Genomic DNA, 20,872 nt, shown 5'->3' with positions numbered 1-20,872 from the left:
CGTGCGTGCGTGCGTGAGAGAGAGCGCAAGAAAGAGAGAGAGAGAGAGAGAGAGAGAGAGAGAGAGAGAGAGAGAGAGAGAGAGAGAGAAATAAAGAGAGATGTATTCTCACTGGTAGATTTGATCCAGGGTAGCCATTTCCTCCTCCACCCTGCAAGGGAAGACATGTCTAAGTCAGTCCTACATTTTACCGTGTATACAGTTCTGCTTACAGTGCATGATGCTACAATGAAATACTGACAGCTGACGTACAAGATTTGTTGACTCAAACTGTCAGTTTAATCTAAGCGTAGCCTAAACCAAATCCTAACCTTAACCAAACAAACTTTACCTAACCTTGACGGAAATTCATTAATTAAAGTTCAACTAAGCGTTCCCCCCAAGAGCCTAACCATAACCAAAAGTGTCAAGAAAATGAACATGGTCCGCAATACAGTATGTAAACACATTAGGAATGGACAAAACTTGATAAATATATTTGGAGGGAGTGTGTTTTTCACAGTTTATATACTATTGATACGTATACTGTATAATCAAAAATGAGAATATGTTGACATATAAAGTACATACACCCCCCCCCCCCCACACACACACACACACACACACACACACACACACACACACACACACACACACACACACACACACGCTGTATACATCAGTAAAGAATGCATTTGAACTTTATCCTCAAAATGGTCTAATTGTATTTTCAGTTGGACCATTCTTTCAGACAGTTATATGAAATGGTTTGCGTCACAAATCAAATTGTAATAAAATACAATTCAAATAGTCACATCATGAGAAAGTAGCACCAGCTGCAGCCTGCGAGATGGCTAAGTTGGACGGTCCAGCCCCGCCCATATCCAGTACGTCAGTTTGAATTCCGAGTTTGAATCTGACTACTTAACTTTTTATATCACTTGAAAAGAAGGCAGGTGCGCCGAGGCCTGTGAGGTGCTAACCAAGTGAGTCCAAATCTATTTAGAAATTGCACACCGAAGGCACTCGGGTGGCACAGTGGTATATAGCTGTGTGGTGACTGCACTGCAGCCTGGTAGGCTGATCAACCACTTCCACTTCTTAACAGCAAATTTTGATTGAGTTTTAGCCATATCCTTTTGAATAAAATTCAATTTAGTTTTAGTCATATTTTAGTCATCTGAAATGTTTTAGTTTTAGTCGACTAAAAATCATAAGATTATAGTCGACTAAATCTACAGTTGATTCAGTCGACTAAAATTGATGTTGGCGGTACCTTGGTGGCGTCGTAATGGCTGATTTTACATTTGGTTGCATGCTGAAAATAGCCGTTCTACAAGCTCACAACACGTTGCAGTGCGGCACGTTGTGAGCTTGTAGATCTGCTATTTTCAGAGCACAACACCCGAGCGCAACCAAACATAAAATGACTTCTCTTCTCTTCTCCACTAGTCCCTCCTATAACATTTTAGTCTAGTTTTCATTTGTTGACAAAATTGTCAATATATTTAGTCTTAGTTCATAGCTTAGTTTTTATTTTGTTTTCGTCAGTGGAAAAAAGGTAGTCGACGAACATTTTTCTTCATACTTTTAGTCGACAAAATCAACACTGGAAAGACAACTAGCCTGGAGCTGCTACTGTACTTCAAGGTGATGATGTTGTACTGGATGTAGGTGGAGCTGGACTGTCCAAATCCGCCTTCCGATGGGCTGCATGCCGTTACAGTACCTTCTCCACCTGAAAGCTTACCCCCATTCCACCGCCCATGCCTCCACCTGGGTATCCTCCCATTCCTCCGCCCATTCCACCACCCATGCCTCCACCTGGGTAGCCTCCCATGCCTCCACCCATTCCACCGCCCATGCCTCCACCGGGTGGTATACATCCTCCTCCCTGGACATCGATATGTAGAAAAGAGGGTTTAAGACGAGACAACTTAACAGGAGATGTACAGAAAGAGGAGAGGTTCATTTCGGTAGGTAGGTTAGTGAGGTGTGCCCACTTGATGAACTAAGTGAACCACACCAGGTCACCTCTCCTCTTCCTTATACATAAATAATATACACAAAGTAATGCAGATAAAACATACTGTACTTACCATGCCACCTCCCATCCCTCCTCCCATTCCACCTGCTGGTCTTCCCTAAAAACAAACAGAACTCATTACAGGAAAACACACACATTCATCTGGATAAAGAACACACAAATACCAGCGTTATCTGGGCAAGGGGTAAGATCACCTCTGTCTGTTTCTCGGTCTGTCTATACGGGACTAATCTTGCAAACCATTGGACCGATCAGTGCCATGCCTATAGTACATCCTGCCAGTAGGCCAAAGAATAACATGCATTTTTACATGCATTTTGTTTTCATGATTAACTTCTATAATGGATGTCAGTGGCGGGCGGACTGGACTGAAACCTTGCTGAAGTCATAAATGCATCATGATTGAGTGACATCATAGACCTGACCAAATAAGGAGTTCCACCCGGCCACGGTCCTCCCCTGGCAAGGTTACGCCACATCCATTTACTGTATTCTAAACTCAAAACACTAAGAAGCTATAAACATCTCTTGAACTCTGCAAAGCAGAAAAGCGGAGTGGCTGTTAGTGTGTTTTATTTGACTTGATGTCTCTCTGTGCATGATACATTGTTAAAGAAAAACCTGTTTAGGATGTTCATGTGACATACTGTCCTTTCCATGCTGGATGCTGTGTACCTTTACTAAAACGACATGTTGATGACCCACTATGAATATGCTTATTGTACATCTTGCTGACAATGGACTGTAAAGTTAACTAGGTTTGCATAAGAGAAAGGTGTATAAAAACGCTGGTGTACAGATAGTTAGTTGGAGATTTCCCCAGACAGGTCGGATAATAAACGGAACACGGAGAAGGACTTCTTGACTCCTGTCTATTTCTTTTATCAGTGCCATACCATTAAGGAATCATTCATTTCAGTGGCGCAGAGAGCTGCGGCACAATGAAAAGCTCACCCCGATGATGTTAATGGTCTGGACGGACACATCTCCTGCGATGTTAATGGCACACACTCGTTCCACAGGGAGCCGATGTGAGAACGTGTAGAAGTCCTGGCCATTGACTTTGATCTGTAATTGTCATGAAATGGTCAGGTGGTTAACTGTTAGTACAGCAGTGGTTCTCAAACATTTTCATGTGAAGGACCCCTAAAACATACATATTTGACTGCGGACCCCCATCTCATATTTTGTGACATGACCTCCGGAAGCAAAGATTTGTTAGCTTTAAAAAATATATATATATATTCAAAGATAATAAATAAATAAAAAAAAAGCAGATCTACAAGCTCATAGCGCGTCACTGAGTGCCGCACTATGAGCTTGTAGATCTGCTATTTTTGAATAGCCAAAGTACAACATAATATGGTTAAAGTGGTTAAAATGATTGTGACGCTAATTTAGTAACTAATTGTAACTAATTTAGCTGGGGACCCCTTGGTACCCCCCAAAGGACACCTGGGGGTCCCCGGAGCGCACTTTGAGAACCAATGCTGTACAGTATGTGGCATCTGTTTGCAAACAAAATAATGACAAGACAGAGGTTCATAGAAGGAATTTCCATTGGCATGTTTTGCATTGTAAAACCAAAAAGATGCAAAACTACTACATATTTGACTAGCTCTGGTCCATAGCCTAGTTCTCCTTGAGGCTATGGGTCTTTCAAGCCTTTGCGCACGCACCACAGGCTGCATAGCCTCTCGTCTGCAGTAAAAATGAAAAAATATTATTTCGCTACTCACCAAAACAAAGACGGTTTTATGGAATTGAAAGCCAACTGGGAACACTCTGAGCCCCCCACCTCATGTCTAAAATACACTTCTTGGCCAAAATGTTAAATATTTCACCGTAAAGAAAACATTATTTAGTTACTCCGCTGCTCCCTCTACAGATCTGGTCATGGAATTTTTCTATTGAGAAGAGCTGTGGAGGGCTTGTAGATCTGCTACTTTTGATGCTTTTATGTGACGCTAAGTAGTATGATCTAGTAGGGAGTTAATAAGAGGTTTCTGCCCGACAGCAGTGATATGTTGTGTACGTCGTATGTTTGTGTGTTCAAGTGCAAGACTCCAAATATGCATCATGTGTTGTTGTTGTGACCTGGTAGCCCTCTGGGCCGGCTAGGATGACCATCTCGAAGGGCTGTCCCAGGGTGAAGGGCATGTCACGGGTCTTGTCCTCCGACTGCCAGTCACCGTCCTGACGGCTGTTGAAGACCACCTTGTCCCAGCCGCTGAAGCGGGGGTTGAAGTGCATGGCGATGTCACTGCCCTCCGTGGACTGTCCACACAGCAGGTTGACTATGAAGCTGGAGAGGACGGTACGAATCGACAGTGTCAACCCATTATTTGAGTATATCTGTATGTATTTTGTGCCACTCGCTTTATTCTCTGATCGTCTGTAATAGCTTATATCCAAAGTTTTATCATGATTGTTCTTTTTATTCTGCTCTGTAAAGCCCTTTGTGACTTGTCTGGAAATGTGCTATATAAATAAATTCATTATCATTATCATTATCATTATCATTATCATTATTATTATTAATTGGCCATTAAGACCTGCCGATTCAACAAATGCCTTCTAAATCAGTAGTGCTCAAACTTTTTTTGTGCCAAGGACCCCCCAAATGATATATATTTGGCCGCGTACCCCCTCCCATCTGAAAATGTTTTCCAAAGATTTTCAAACGCTTTTAAGATTTTTTTTTTTTTTTTTTTTCAAAAATAGCAGATGTACAAGCTCACAGCGCGGCACGAAGTGACGCGATGTGAGCTTGTATATCTGCTATTTTCGAGAACTATACTGTTTTAAACCACTGTTTTCTGAAAAACTCATGTTGCTATTTATATAAATCTGAAATGACACAGATGCTTTCCCGGTTTCAACGAGTTCAAAGGTGGAGTGATATTTAATTGTTAAAATGAGTGGTAAATATAGCTGTAGGACTACAATATATTCCTTTAGTAAACGTTTGTTTGTCTGTTCAGTAACCGGGGTCAGGTCGGGATACCAATTTCATCAAATCATGAGAGTGACGTGAAACTGGAAGTGATGAAACAAAGAAAAGAGCAAAAGACAAAATTGGAACTGGAACACTATAAAATTGAAGTTGATAAATGATCTTTGTGGGGTTCTCTCTACTCGTGATTGGATAAAATTGGTATTCTGACATGAAAATGTATTTTCTGTTGCAGAGGCGGGGAGAGCCCTGTTACTGAACAAACACTCTATAGCAAGGATTACCATCAGAATATAGACCTATATAACTAAAATTAACAGTACACAGTAAAATCGAGTGTTAACTTGACACAGAAGCGTGTGCAAGGTTACAAGTTGTACACGCCTCTGTGTTAAATTAACAGGAGAAACAACATATCAGTCCTGTAGGAGCCAATTGCCATTGTTTTATTTTGGAGTAAATTCATGTTTAAGATTAAGAAAGTTTATGCTAAAAAGGTAAAAAAGCTTTTGCTGGTAATCTGATTACATTTGATTGTGCTTCATAAGTGACAGGTGTGTCTACAAAGGTCTAGCTGACCTGACCTGTTAATCTGTCTGATGTTTGATTAGGGCCTATAATTAGTCTAGTTTGATGCACCTGTGTATAGCTCTGATGATGGCAAACAGTCTTTTAGTTCAGTTGGAGTCAGACACTGAAGGAAGCAACACAGTTTTTTGACCGTACATTTGACCCTGTAACCTTTTATGTTTTTCAAAGTAAAATCTTTTTAAGAAAAGTTACTCTGTCTTGTCGTTCGCGTACAAATACTTTTTTGTGTTTTCATGAGGTCTACTCCACCAAGTGGTACATTTTTTAGAAGAATTAGACGGAGTGCCACCACAACTCCCAAACTAGAAAATATTGTTCCTATAAAGAAACAATGTGGGCTCGCTTTAAAGCCAAAAAATGATCAGATTGGGAGTGCCTGGTGAAGTGGCAGTGGAGTATATGGGGTGTGTGTGAGTGGGTGGGGGGGGGGGGGGTCCGGAGCTTGCAGTGTACAAACGTTTTAGCATCAAAATATATATACTTTTAGTACCAAAATAAAAGTACTTCAATGTTCAGAAAATAGCAGATCTACAAGCTCATAATGCGTCACATTGTAGATTGGCTGTGTGTGGTTACTGTAGGCTTTGTATTAATAATACATTATGCAAAGTAACAAGTAACTAAAGCTATCAAATGCTGTCATTGTAGTGGAGTAGAAGTAACAAAAATGGAAAGTAAAGTAAAAGGACCTCAAAATTAAACTGTGCATGGTAAGCACTTGCATAGTACTTATTAGTAAATATACTTAGTTACTTTGCAGCACCACTGCCTGACAGCCAATGACTGACAGATTAGGTAGCACCAGCTGCTACTGATTGCTAGAGTGTGTACTGTAGGTCCATGGGTGTATATTAATGGTCTTAACGAAAAATGTATACATACAGTAGCACTGGCCCTTTAAGGAAAGTGCATAAAGAGGGGTGGCCAGGTTGGGGCCTCCTGTCTAGCCAGAAGCCTGGCTTGAGTGTTTGTCAGAGAGACCTGGAGGCATGAGGGGTACAGACTAATTCTCGGTAAGACTATCTGAAACAAATGACAAGGTTTTTATAACTCATTGTAACAATAGTATATATATAAGAGTTTAAATAGGCTGACAATATTAGGCCTGTTTTTAATTATACTAATATATATCTGTATTTCCAGAAGCCTCCAGCTCCTTTGAGCAGCAGTACCCTGTGACTGTGCAGGCCTATATCAATGGGAGCCATGAGCATATATTGACTCATTGGGTATGTTTGTTATTTTGCTGTATTTTGTCATCTTGCTATAGGGGCCTAATGTCTGGGATGAATTGTTGGAGGGCTGGTCTAATGCTTTATTATTTGATTTGTTGTAGGAGCTGAACTAACCTTCACTGTTTTTCCCACCGTGCCATATATACTGTTTAGACTGGGGTTTTGCTATTGGACTGTGTGCAATAGAGTTGACTGAGGACAGAGCCATACTGGGCCATTAAGTAGGATTGCATGAGTTTGATTTTGGTTTTTCGTATTTGTATTTTGTTTTGATTTGCTTATTTACTTTATTTTGGTTTTGCATTATTTGGATTTGATTTGTTAAATTTCTGTATATTTAGTTTAGAGGCCCAAGTAGGCCCTGAAGCCCTTACCCTTATTGCCCCTTTTGCCTCTTGAGTTTAGTCCCTTTTGCGGAACTCCCAGTAATACTAACCGCTTTCTTCCTTTCTGTATTTTAACCTGACTATTTTTATACCAACTGTTTGAATAAACTTGACACATTTGATACATCAGCCTCTGGTTCTGTTCATTCTGAACCCGTACTCTTCTGGGGAACCTTACCTTGTTAAGTCCTATATATCTACATATATACAGTATATGGTTAATGTGTTTAAAATATCCCTCACTCCTATATATATATATATATATATATATATATTTTTTTTTTTTTTTTTGTGGGTGGCGTAGTCATTGCTTTACATAGCCCTGCTACACCTGTATACATCACACAGATCTTTGGATTAAATCGGAGAGCAGACCTGTGCGCACTTGCTGATGTAAAATAAATATCTGTAGTGTAAAAAATGTGGCCACAGTGACTTTACGAAAACAAGGGGCATTTCTCCTCTGTCCTTCTCTGTCCCCACTAGCAAAACCCACTGGAAATGCATTGGGTGCTTAAAGTTAAATATTTCAAAAACTACAAATGATAAAAAAAAAAAAAAAAAGTACAAGCACACGTGTCCACAGTAAACTGGATTTTTTAAAGTTTGAATGGAGTTTCTAAGTGAAAGTATGTGGGAGTAGTTAGGTGCCATACTTTTGGGGGAGAATAAATAAATAGTGAAGATACCTATAGTGTCTCGCTGCAGTGAGTCTCGCTGCAGCGAGCCCACAATTATGACTTCACGGGATACAGCACACAATGAAATGTAACTCTGAAAGCAGTGTGTGGCTAAGGGGAGTGGTCATTGTATTCTTTACAGCTGTTTCATTTACTTGTCTTTATCTGAATTACCAATGTAGCCTCTTAGATATTAGTCAGGATTAGTCAGGCTAAAGTTAGATGTGTGTTTACTTTGTCTGGTAATGGCCCTCTGAGATTAAACGGGAGACACAAGCATCGCTGGTTTGAAAAGAATATCAACCACAGCGGAGGGAGGGACAGGCCATTGATAAGAGACCACCGTGAATTCAGGACCCCACCCCTGGCTGTGATTACACAAGGTGGACCCTCCAGTGTTTAAACAGTGTCAACACATCGCAATAAGAGACAAAAGACTAATCGTTGGAACTGATAACCCTGTGAGCTATTCAAGTATACGGTCCGCTAAGAACCACTCTTTCTTTCTATGTTAATCTAAATGGGAAAAGGAGGCAGGCATAACCCTAACAGAGGATGAATGGCTGAATATATGTAGTGTACTTATCCACCACTACTAGCTCTGGCCTTTGGAGAGAGTTATCATGGAAGAACATGATTAGGTTCTTAATTACTCCAAGGAGAAAATACTTTCAGAATGGTACACTGGAGTCAGGGAATAGTTGGAGAGATTGCAATAATACAATGGCTGACCACTTCCATATATTCTGGCACCGGCCTCGAATGCTATCAATGAATTGAATGGGAGATTATCACGTTTTATCAGACCATTGAATGGGCGAGTAGGTAGTCTCGCGTCACCAGACTACTATTCCACAATCTCTGAATGCTATATAGAGTCTGGGACTCCACTTCCCGAAAGCTGTGTAACGGAAGTTGTTCAGACCGGAAAGACATTCGACCAATCACGACGCGGTGCCCGCGGACCTGTAGTCCTAGTGGAAACAGAACCGAGGCGGAAGCATAGTCATAGGAGCGGTAGATTCATGTTATTTGTGCGAGGATTGTTTATCACAGAAAACTGAGAAAGGTATCAAGGAATTAACGCAGAAAAAACTGTGGAAGAAGACACTAGTAGACATAAACAATGTTTATGAGATTCGTTGATTCCAGTCGGACTCTGCACAATGCTGAAACGGACGTGGGTAGGGGAGGGGCATCCGCTTTCCACTTACACATGATCAGAGCTTCCGAGTCCCAGACTGTATGTCGGAAACATTTGTAAATTGTGGGAGGCAACAGTCTGGCCACGCGAGACTAGCGAGTAGGTGACGAGTAGGCGATACACGGACCTACCCGCGATTCATCAGACCATTCATTGGGCGTAATCAGGAGCTACTGACCTACTTTGGAGGCGGAGCAGTCCCCACAACAATATTTACGATTCTGTGCCTATCGGTACATAACTCCAACGGCGCTGAGTAGGCTCAGGCGAGCGGGGCTCCAGCTCGCCTGAGACTGCGTGCCTCCGTCATGGTCCGAAACCAAAACAACCAAAACCGAAACTGAACTATTTAAGTCATCTCCGTTGGTAGGTCAGTATGTCTTGATAACACCCAATGAATGGTCTGATAAATCGCGGGTAGGTAAGTAGGTCGCCTACTTCGCCCATTCAATGGTCTAATAAAAGGTGATAATGTCCCATTCAATGCATTGATAGCATCCGAATCAGGTGCTTCTGGGACTGTCCAGTAATCCAAACCTACTGGCTATAGATTGTATCAGATATCAACACAATAATGGGTTCTGAGCTTGAACGTACTTTTACCAATATTTACCTGACCAAACCAACCATACAAATTTAGCATCTCGGATAAGTACCTTCTCAAAATATTATTGGTAGCCAGCAAGAAGGCAATAACTATGAAATGGCTGGACAAAAACCCACCAACGAGGGGGGAGTGGATAGCCATTAGCCATTGTACAGAACATATACGAATAAATAAATATAAATACTGGTTAAAATGAATATTATATTTGAAAATGGATATTCTGTGAAGGATCTTTATATAGATGTGGGTGTTTGAATATATATAAATATATATATATCTGTATGTAGGTATGAGTATGTGAATCTGTGCTATGTGTGGAGGTACATTGCTTGAATTATATTTTACTAGACCCTACCCGGTCGACGCATCCGTGGGGGGATATGCGCACATGATCTGGCAACCCGGGAGGCGACATTGTTTGACACATAAACGCTAATAAGTAGCAGTTAAGTTCAGATGGTAATGGTCAATGGCTGTGTGCAAAATCAGAGCAATTGGTCCAGCCACTGAGGAGAACCGGGTAGCTTCACCTACCACTACAAACAGACAGACAGACAGACAGACAGAGGTTACTAGAATTATAGTAGGATATTATATACATTTTTGTATCTTTTATTTCATGTATTTTATTTCTCTATGTATGTATTATTCTTTGTATTTTTCTGCAATATTTGGAAGCCTGTTCACCATGCTGTTAGAATTAGGAGTGAATCATTTGAATATCTACTGGCAAACTACCATGGACTTTACCATCAAGGAGAAACAAACTGAGAACTTTCTAATAGGCCACAACATAATGAGTGTTAAAGATACTGGAATTGTACTAATGTAATGTAATGTGATGCCCAAAATGACCTGCCTGTTCTAAAAACAAATAAAAAGAAAGTTTAAAAAAAGAATGGGCATATCAAACTGTAATAACCAATAAGCAAGTAACATCTCACTTGTCGGTATTGTCAGAAATTGATCCTTGGATGTAGATGGACATTCCATTTCTCATGCCTCCATAGATGGGTCCTGTGTAAGGAACACTCTGCAAAGAGAACACAAGAAAGGTGGACCTTTTGTTAAGCCTGCAGAGCTAATTCAGTTTCAGCTTCACAGTGAGAACCGGTAACTTGTTGTAATACGATACAAACACCTGTGACGGTATTTTTTTACACTCACAGAGTTAGATTAAGATTCAACTGTGCAGGTGATTTCAGAACAACTTCAAATCCACACAAGCAGTGTAAATGTTCAAATTCACTTTGAACTGAACTTATTACTAGACATACATGCACTCAGTAGTTTAAATTAACTAACTAACTACATTTACTTAAGTACTGTACTAAAATAAAAGTTTGAGGTACTTAACTTGAGCATTTACATTATATGCTACATGATATGCTACCTTGTACTATTATATGTCTACTGCACTACATTTCAGAGGTAAATAATAAATCTATCGATGGGCGTTCTGCATAATGATTATGTTGCGTCTTTAGGTTAGATTTTGAATGCAAGACTTTTACTTGAAACAAAGTATTTTTTACACTGTGGTATTGCTACTTTTACTCAACCCCAATGTCTGTGTAGGCTATGTTTTCCACCACTGCATGCACTATACAGTAGCACTACTAATACATTTCATATTCTGTATTTCTGTCCAGTACTTACAGGGCTGTACACTGGCTGGTAGCCGGGCGGAGCGACGAACATGATGGTGAGATGAGCGAGAGAGATGAAGAGGTGAGTGAGATGAGTCAAAGAGATGAAGAGGTGAAGCAGATGGAGTAACTACTGATGCATGCAGGACAGGAACCCGTGAAGGTTGGGTGGTAAGTTTTATAGCAGGGCTGGAGGGATGGGCAGAGCTGTAACCACACCCACATTCATTCACCATGATGGATTCATATTTACCTTGAACCCAGAACAGACAGGAGTGGCTCTCTTGAACAAAAGACGGAAAGTGAGTCACCTGCAGGTGTGTGTGTGTGTGTGTGTGTGTGTGTGTGTGTGTGTGTGTGTGTGTGTGTGTGTGTGTGTGTGTGTGTGTGTGTGTGTGTGTGTGTGTATGAATGTGTTTAATAGTGATGATAAATATGTCTCTGTTCGTATACCTACAGAGGTGCAACCTTGTACAAATGGAACCGAAATTAACACTAAGGTTTCTTTAAGTGGAGATTGGGGTTGTCCCAGAGATAAACATTGGAGTTTGTGGCTTAATTAATGCATATCAAACTCGTCATTCCTTAAAATTCTAAAGGTTGAGAATCACTGTTATTTCCCTGCATTTCTGGAAATAATGGACGGGTTTGGATGTTACGATGTTAGTAAAAACAAGATGGGGTCCAACAAGGGCTTAATGCACATTTCAGACTTTGTGTGGCCAATGATGTATGACTCTATATCTGGGCGATGTTTTAGGTCAAGCTCACTGCCATTCACTCTCAAATGAAAGCAGTACCCATTGTCATGGGTCTCTATGACGTCACATTGATGACACACCAACTTGACGGGGGACTGTGGGTCCCTAACTATCAATCATTTGGCGGGGGACCCCCAAAGTCCCCCGCCAAATGATTGATAGTTAGGGACCAAATGGACCCTAACAGGCATGTAACTCTGACTGAGTAGCTGCAGATCAGTGATAGGCTCTCTGAATATCATTCATAAAGCCTGTATCAGCCCAAGCTTATAATAATACAAATGTATTATCTATGAATGGATCCAAATGGGCCCATATAGGGTCCAAACGTTTCCCTCCTCTTCCCGTCACTTAGCAGTGATGTCACAGTGCTGATGAATTTGGTCCTTAAAAGGCAGATCACAGCCGCATAGATCTCTGTGTGCAAGACGGTGTGCAAGTTAGGTAGAAAGGAAAGAAGGAAAAAGGACAAGTGTAGAGAAGGATTGTTGTTAGGTCTTGACTTGCCTGGAAGATGTCTGTGTCGGGGTTGAAGGCAGAGCTGAAGTTTTTGGAGACTATTTTTGACCCGAACCACGAACGCTTCAGGATCGTTGACTGCAACCGTGATGAGCTGAGCTGTCAGTTCAACGTGAGCCGAGATAAACGGGTGACTATCCACTGCAACATAACAGAATCCTACCCCTCCACGCCTCCAATTTGGTTTGTGGAGTCTGACGACCCAAACCTGGCACAGGTTTTGGAGCGTTTGGAAGACGTGAGAAGAGGCAATAACACCCTGCTTCTGCAGCAGCTGAAGAAGCTCATCTGTGACCTATGTCGGCTGTACAATCTTCCCCAGCACCCGGATGTGAAGATGTTGGACCAGCCCCTGCCAGCAGTCTCTGTAGGACTAGATGCAAAGCATGGGACCACAGATGAAGACCCATCTGAGGAGGAGGAGGAGGAGGAGGAGATGGAAGAGGACTTCGAAGACCCGGACCTGGACGACTTTAATGAGCCAGCGGAAGGGAATAAGTCGGAGGAGGAGGACGGCGTTGAAAAGCAGAACCTGGCGATCCTGCAGAAGATCCGTAGGACCCAGACGCAGAACCACGTGAATGGCGTTGTGTCCGGTTCAGTGCAAGCGTCTGACCGGCTGATGAAGGAGCTTAGAGACGTCTACAGGTCCAAGAGCTACAAGACAGGCAGCTATTCTGTGGAGCTTGTGAATGACAGTCTTTATGAATGGCATGTAAAGCTGATGTCAGTGGACCCAGACAGCCATTTACACAAGGACCTGCAAGACCTTAAGAAAAAAGACGGCCTGGATTGCATTCTGCTAAACGTCTCTTATAAAGATACCTTTCCCTTTGATCCACCATTTGTGCGGGTGGTTTCACCAGTGATTACCGGAGGTTACGTTCTCGACGGTGGTGCGATCTGCATGGAGCTTCTCACAAAGCAGGGCTGGACCAGCGCCTATTCCATAGAGTCTGTCATCATGCAGATCAGTGCCACTTTCGTCAAAGGAGAAGCCCGAGTGCAGTTTGGAGCCGAAAACAACCAGTACAATGTTGACCGTGCACAACAGTCCTACAGGTATCTGGTCAAGGCCCATGAACAGTATGGCTGGCACACGCCACCTAAAACAGAGGGCTAGGACATAACCACCGGCACCGTCCATGGTTCCTGCAATAAGGCCACATGTTGTAGGATCAAAAGCCTTTTGGCTCTGAGGCGAGCTGTCTCTGTCTAGACTGAAAGAACGAGCCCAATCGATGGTCTTGAAGGGCGGAGCCAAACCCAGGCGCTGGATTCCAGCGCCTGGGTTTGGAGCACTCTGATTGGTTAGGAGATAACAAGGTCCTAAGACCAGCCTTCCTGCAAGGTTCTCCCAGGCTTTTTTTCTTTTGAAACAAAAAAAAAGGCATGGGTTTCCGAGGCTAGTCTCTGTCTGTTTGTGAGCTAATCTCGCAGACCGATCAGCCCCAGATTTGTTGTACACGCTTCCAGTGTCTCATGGATGTCCCTCCATGAATTTTCTTTCACATACATGTTTTATATTTTGAATACATTTCACTTTAATTTCATAATGGAAGTCAATGGGGGTTGGATCGGACTGGATCCTTGTCCAGAGTCATACATCATACATAATACGTCATCATTTACTGAAATTATAAGACTGGCCACATGACGTCTGAGATCCACATGGGTCAACGGCATTAGACCCATCTTGGTTTTCTTCCAACAATTCTTTTTTGTTCATTTTTTTTCCCTTCCTCTGTTCTTTCTGGGGTCAGTGGTGGACTGTGTGTGCACACACAGTGTTTTCAACAAGTGAAGCCACTCATTCAACAGGTAAAACTTGTTAATTAAAATATTAATAATTTGGGTTTCTCATGTTCCCATTATTTGAAGTCCACCAGCTTTTTCCCATCAACAGGAGAGTAGGCTAACTTAATTGATTATTCAAATCTCCATCCAGCCTAACAGGATTGTTAAGATGTAATATCAATGGTCTGTACACACAGGTCCAGAAATAAACATTAGTATCTATTGGAACATAAATGGGACAAAGAAACTATTGCAAAAACAAAATAAAGACAACAAAACAACCTGTTCCGGCACTGTAGGGCTGTAACTATCGATTATTCTATATTGATTAGTTTTTCAATTAATCAAATAATTGAGAAGTGATACATCAACAAATCAATTAACCACTTGCTGTAGGCGGTATTATGTGATACTATGTCACACAACGGTGTCGTGCAAATTAATGAAAATAGCCAGCTTAGAAACTCAAAATATGTCGCAAAAACCTTTTGCCTACAATGACATGCCCAAAATAGGGGCATGTCATTATTAATAGATTATTATGGATAATCTTTCATAATCGGTTAAATTGGTTACTTCGATTAACAGTTGCACCCCCACTGGCACAATTCTGATCTACTCACTACGCCATAGTTGGCTGTGGGCAGTTCAGAAACCTGTCAACCAAATGGGGATTCCAGACTAATAGAAACCACAGCCTTTCTCTTCCTGGAAAGTTAGCATGCATAATAGAAGCCATTGTTCTTGCATAAAAAATAAAATAAAATAAAAAATCTTTTGAAATGACCAAACCTTGCTACCGATGACGTCAATAGTTGGCAGGTTTCTGAAATGTCCACAGCCCTCCTCTGAGACACAGAGTCAGTAGACCGAGCAATGAGCATTTGTGAGGACCAACATGAAGATAGGTCCTTTAAGGACGTTGTAAACAAATATAAATTAGTTCAAAATTCATCAGTCGTCAATGCCCAGGTACTGAGGGTTCTGGCCTACTGGTGCCCGGCTATAATATACCCGGGCACACCAGCAGACCAGAACCCTCACTATATTATATTGAGGGTTCTGGCCTACTGGTGTCCCCAATAGACCATGCACGTTAAATGGGGTGGAAGTATATCAGCCCCATTTGAGATAGCAATGTGATGTATAGTGTAGTTTTATGTATATCATCACTGTTGGGCTGAAAACTTATATCTCCATATCTTTTATCTTTTTGTGTGTTTTAAATATTTTCATTATAATAAATATTATGCAACATCATTAGACCCCCTTTTATAGAAATTCTTTCTATAAAAATTAAGTTCCATATTTGGTGTCTTTCTATACTGTTAAAATAGCATGTCATTGTTTACTGGTGTTTACTTGTTTGGTTCATCTCCTTGGATATGTACTGTAGGTTGTGTGTGTCACAACTTGCCCTTTGTGACATAGATGATGTCATGGTATGGATGACTTTGGTACTTAAAGGCAGACTACATAGAGCTCCACGAAAGACCCCGGCAATGTTAGCCGTATACAGCAGCAGTGAATGCACAATGACCCTGCCACACCATGTCTATCATCCAACAGCAGGAGGAGATACCCTCTTTGAAGACACCAGCTTCACAGCACCACCAATGAACAGCCAGGGTTTCTACACCCCTGGGTACATCCCTGAGCTTACGGGTGCCTCTCAGGGAGGCGCAGGGATCAACAACCACATGTTTGCTGACCCAGTGTCCAACGTTGGAGTGATGTACGCCTCATCGCTGGCCAGCCAGGGAAAGGATATGGTGAATAAAGAGATCGGCAGAATCATGGCTGTGAACAGGCTGAAGTATTTCTTCGACGTCGACACCAAATATGTCATCAAGAAACTTGTGCTACTCATGTTCCCGTACGTTCACCAGGAGTGGGAAGTCGGTTACCACAGAGACACTCCGCTAACACCAAGGAACGACGTGAACGCCCCCGATCTCTACATACCCACTATGGCCTTCATCACCTACATTCTGCTGGCCGGAGTGTCTCTTGGCCTTCAGAACAGGTTCAGTCCCGAGGTTCTGGGACTGTGTGCCAGCACTGCTCTAGTGTGGCTCATCATTGAAGTATCGGTCATGCTGTTGAGTCTGTACCTGCTCACTGTGCTCAGCGACCTCTCCACCTTTGACGTCATCGCCTACAGCGGATACAAATATGTCGGGATGATCTTCGCTGTGCTGGGCGGCTTGCTGTTCGGCAGTGCCGGCTACTACCTGGCTCTGTTATGGTCCTCCGCCGCGCTTATGGTCTTTGTTGCTCATTCTTTGAAGATGAAGATTCTCTGCTCTATCTCTTCTGACTCCGTGGGGGCCCGAGCGAGTTCCAAACTTCGATTCCGCCATTATATCATCGTGGGCACCGCTTTATTTCAGCCACTTATCATCTACTGGCTAACCTCTCACCTGGTCAGGTGATCGTGAAATGTTTAGTGGCAGGTCCATTTGTATTGAACAAAATCTGTGCTGATGATGCTCACCGACACATGATGTAGATGGTGAGTGTAACTGCACTGTATCTGCCTTTCTGTGCCCTAGTCAGTCAGCTCACACAATGACGGATGACCTGCCACCTGTGTTGATCGAAGAGTTAAAGACGTTCACTATTAAAGAATAGAAAATGTCTCACAGCAAGGCTTTCCATGTGTGTAATACTGACAAAAGGCTTATTTTTTTGACCCACATTACCATTGTACTGGGTACTCTGACTTGTTTAAAAATATTTGCAATTAATCTTCAGTTATCCCCACCTTGTCAGTTTAATTTATCTTACGTTGACATCGTGGTAGTGTTTAGATTTTTTTTCCCCTCACTTTAGAAAACATAAATACTTTATGAAGTGTCGCGCTTTGGTTCATGCAGGGCACGGGAGTCATCTACGCCTCAGCTGTAATCAGCTCTCTGCTTTCAATCAGCCACGCTTTCCTACACACCAATCACACACAATTGACCCATTGTCAGCCTTCTGATTGGTCCCTGACTGACTAACCAGCAGGCTCTTTCTGCCCTGGTTCCGCCTTATGGTTATTTATGTTGAATTTGCTAAAACATAATTTTTTGGGAAAAATAAACACGATATGCCCAGTCACTACTGCACCTGAGATGTTTCTTTTTACAACCACCAAGTTAAAAATAAGAATTGAATACACATAATATCAATATGTAGCGCATTAACACATTATTTCAATGGTAGTGGATGGAGAGAAAAACATTTTGTCCAACCAAGAAACAGCAACTAATGGGTGCAAAGAGGGGCACAACAACGGGCTGTCAAGTCTTGCATTACTCAAACGTTTAAACTGAACTTTACACAGAAATTCATGTGTGCATGGCTCTAAACTGAATTCAATGTTCTATGGCTTTAACCTGTGGGGGGGGGGGGGCGTGATTTTGCTTAGTATGCCGCTTAGTATTTAAATGTAGGGAACATCTTGACGTCAAAAGTGAAATCTACTTTGGATGTGAGTGTTCCTGACTGAAATGTATCCACACAAGATTACTCGATCCAATAGTGCTGTGGCTTTCTGCCAGTCTATGACGGCAGTCATCAATGATGTATGATTCCATAACTGGCAAGGTTCAGCCTGATTGAGCAGTCATTTACTTCCTTATAGACGGCTTGTATTTGAAAGAGTCTTGTCAATGACGTCATCTGTACCCAAATCTGGACAATCCCAGCCCCATTGACTTACGGAAAAATGTTTAAAAAGTTAAATATTTCAGTGGGATTCCACGTTAACCTAATTAATGATAGTGGTGCAAATGGTCCAGTGTTTTGCGAGATTAGCCACACAGACACTTTTAAAGACGGAATGGCTCTGATCAAGCCATTTGTGTATAAGACTAGTTATTGTGCAAGCGGAAGAAGAGAAGCTAACATGATTAGTGAAACCAAAGGACACAGAAGTTAAAGAAACGTTTATAATTCCAGTGTACTCATATCACAAACACCAATAATTCAATTCAGTTCTTTAAAAAAAAAAACACTTTCTCACATTACCTAATGCATGGTCAGGGACCATATGCAATACTGTATGGACTACTAGTGGTCCTTAACTAAATATCATAGTTTATTTCATTATTATCCTACTATTATAATTGAAATGACCTCCAAAAGTACATCCGGGGTTGGTCAGTACACGATCACTCCACTTGCCTCCAAACTTGCCACAGACTGTTGATCAGTGCTCTGGGTAATATTTAGGCTTCTTTGCCCGCCTTCAATGTACTTATTGTACAGTTAATATAAAACTACATTTTAACATTATAGCCACAGCATCCTTCCTTCTTTTTGGCCGCAGCAACTTTATCCTTGGCCGCAGCTTTTATTTTGCCGCTATAGGACCCCACCCTATACTGCGCATCTCCATATATGGCCATATCAGTTGGATCACCAGTGCAACGTGGCTGTGACGTAGCTGAGACATAGCTGATCGGGCCTAGATGTGAGGGCCGCGAAGCGGCCCAAACCTCCAGTTATATATATTAGTATGTGTGTGTGTCTTTTATGCCCATATATGGAAATCCCCAAGCTGATTGAGCATGGTTTCAGCTTAATTTGAGCCCCATTGACTTCCATTCTAAAATTGTATTTAAATATTTCAAAAAGTATAAGATATACAGTACGGATGTGAAAAAAAGTTGTGCACTTCCCTGGCCTACTGGCACTGCAGTGGGCACAAGAAAGGTGGTGCTGATCAGCCTGCCGGTTTGCGAGATTATCTCTGGACAAACAGACCATATAAACAGCCAGCCTCTTTCAGATCCACACCGTCAAAACTAGTAGGTTGCCCCCACACCCTTGGAATTCCTTAGACGTGGTCATTGTTAGCCTCGCGTGGCCAGACAATATCACACGACACACTGCGTGGATATTAGTCTGGTCCCTATCAACGGTAATTTTTTTTCCAAGGGGCGGTTACAAAAAGATCCAAACGGACTCTATTGGTTAGACCTAAACCAATCAGAGCAGTGCTTCCTTGAACGAACCAATCAGAGCAGTGCTTCCTTGTGCTAAGCCCGCCCACATTTGGATACTGGGCCCTGGTTGGTTCCGCACAACTGCGGAGGGAGAGAAATGAAATCTCTATGGATGGGGGCCAGACCTAATCTGCCGAGGGCTAAAGTGCATGCAATTTTGCAAAGGCAGATTCGTCTGGAACCAGGCTAGGTCATTGTATCCACTGTTCCAATAAGACCCGAAATATTTTGTAAAAGTAAACAATCTTGACTTCAGACTACCTCCAAGTTATTATTATTTTTTAATATTTATTTATACTGGAAGACAATGGAGGTTGGAATGGGTTGAAACGTTGCCCAAATGTGGAGATAGCGGACAACGTCATATTACTAACGTCATGGAACCGATGTCGTAGTAGACAACGTTACAGACTGGCCTCACTTTCTTGAGGAACTTTGCTCTTTACTCTGGCCTCTTCTGCGTTGTGCCTCTTGATGAGCTCCTCCACCTCATTCTGCTTCAGCACCTTGATCCTTGTCTTCCCGCCCTCCCGCGTCAGGGTGGCCATCTCCACTTTGTCTGCCGAGAGCTTGCTGGCGTCCATGGTCCTGTTGAGGACCTTGACGGCCAGGGCCAACGCTGCGGCCAGCGTCATCTCCCCTTCTTTGAAGTCCTGCTTCAGCATGGACACTGCGGCGGCGCTGTTGTTGCCGATGCAGGTGGCCTTCCAGCCTCCATAGTTGCCACTGGGGTCACTCTGGTAAAGCTGGAACCCGTAGTGTTTGTCCCAGCCCATGTAGAGCAGGGAAACGCCAAACGGCCTCTTGCCTCCGAACTGCGTGTAGGTCTGTTTGATGTCGCACAGGTGTGTCACCAGCTGCTCGCAGGGAATGGGCTCCCCGTATTGCAACACGTATCTCTGTGCGATTAGTCGCAGCTCGTTTGTGAGAACGTTGGCATCCGATGTAATCCCGGCGACACTGCAAGCCATGTCTTCGTTAAGCTTGTAAATCTTCTCGGAGTGGAACACGTCATCGAGCAGTTTGTGGACATTGCGTTTCTCTGCGGCTAACAGGACGCCGTCGTTCGCCAGAATCCCCAGACACGTTCCGGCGTGACCGATCGCTTCCATGGCGTATTCCACCTGGTATAAGCGTCCTTCAGGGGAGAAGATGGTTGTTCTGGAATCATATCTGCGAGACATTTCCACTTCAGTGTAGACTCAAAACTCTTTCAGTTGATTGAAACTGTAATTAAGTTTAGATATTGACTTTTCACTATGCTGCATGCACAACTCCACTAGCTTCAAGTTATGGTATACAGGCTAACATTTTATAGGTTGAGTTTTGATGTCATCGTCATATGTATACATCATCCATGCCCAAATTTGGACAATCCGAGCCCCATGACTTCCATCATAAAATGTCAGTTTAATATCTCAAAAAGTGGGCTATAGATCAAAAAAGGATGCGGGAAAAAATATA

At 42.4% G+C, this 20,872-nt stretch overlaps 4 protein-coding genes across 7 annotated transcripts in view; 2 read left to right on the top strand and 2 right to left on the bottom strand.

Moving 5' to 3' along the window:
• LOC311049831 (galectin-4-like) overlaps positions 1–11,496 on the bottom strand; it is a 459,606-nt gene extending 448,110 nt beyond the window's left edge. For 2 of the 4 annotated variants that reach the window (XM_084063703.1, XM_084063702.1), the window contains exons 1-7: positions 11,345–11,496; positions 10,630–10,718; positions 4,124–4,331; positions 2,981–3,094; positions 2,079–2,123; positions 1,730–1,873; positions 113–151 (exon numbers count right to left, since the gene is read on the bottom strand). In XM_084063703.1, coding sequence (XP_083919829.1) covers positions 113–151; positions 1,730–1,873; positions 2,079–2,123; positions 2,981–3,094; positions 4,124–4,331; positions 10,630–10,718; positions 11,345–11,386 — 681 coding nt within the window. In that variant the 5' untranslated portion in view covers positions 11,387–11,496. The remainder of the gene's footprint in view (positions 1–112; positions 152–1,729; positions 1,874–2,078; positions 2,124–2,980; positions 3,095–4,123; positions 4,332–10,629; positions 10,719–11,344) is intronic. The other 2 variants (XM_084063704.1, XM_084063705.1) reach the window with 2 other exon arrangements.
• A 1,113-nt stretch (positions 11,497–12,609) lies between these two features.
• On the top strand, positions 12,610–13,737 carry LOC311051158 (ubiquitin-conjugating enzyme E2 Q2-like; the record flags this gene model as incomplete). The annotated part of the gene is made up of 1 exon (XM_084065576.1): positions 12,610–13,737. One exon carries the CDS (start codon positions 12,610–12,612, stop codon positions 13,735–13,737), a length of 1,128 nt encoding a protein of 375 aa, XP_083921702.1.
• A 2,209-nt stretch (positions 13,738–15,946) lies between these two features.
• Positions 15,947–16,846, top strand: LOC311050473 (protein YIF1A-like; the record flags this gene model as incomplete). Its single annotated transcript, XM_084064557.1, has 1 exon — positions 15,947–16,846. One exon carries the CDS (start codon positions 15,947–15,949, stop codon positions 16,844–16,846), a length of 900 nt encoding a protein of 299 aa, XP_083920683.1.
• Positions 16,847–19,812: 2,966 nt separating this feature from the next.
• On the bottom strand, positions 19,813–20,592 carry LOC311050472 (proteasome subunit alpha type-4-like; the record flags this gene model as incomplete). Its single annotated transcript, XM_084064556.1, has 1 exon — positions 19,813–20,592. One exon carries the CDS (start codon positions 20,590–20,592, stop codon positions 19,813–19,815), a length of 780 nt encoding a protein of 259 aa, XP_083920682.1.
• Positions 20,593–20,872: the final 280 nt, after the last annotated feature.

This window comes from Gymnoscopelus microlampas (assembly GCF_963454915.1).
Source record: "Gymnoscopelus microlampas genome assembly, chromosome: 8".
NCBI classification, from domain to species: Eukaryota; Metazoa; Chordata; class Actinopteri; order Myctophiformes; family Myctophidae; genus Gymnoscopelus; species Gymnoscopelus microlampas.
This window is presented reverse-complemented; position numbering and strand designations above follow the sequence as displayed.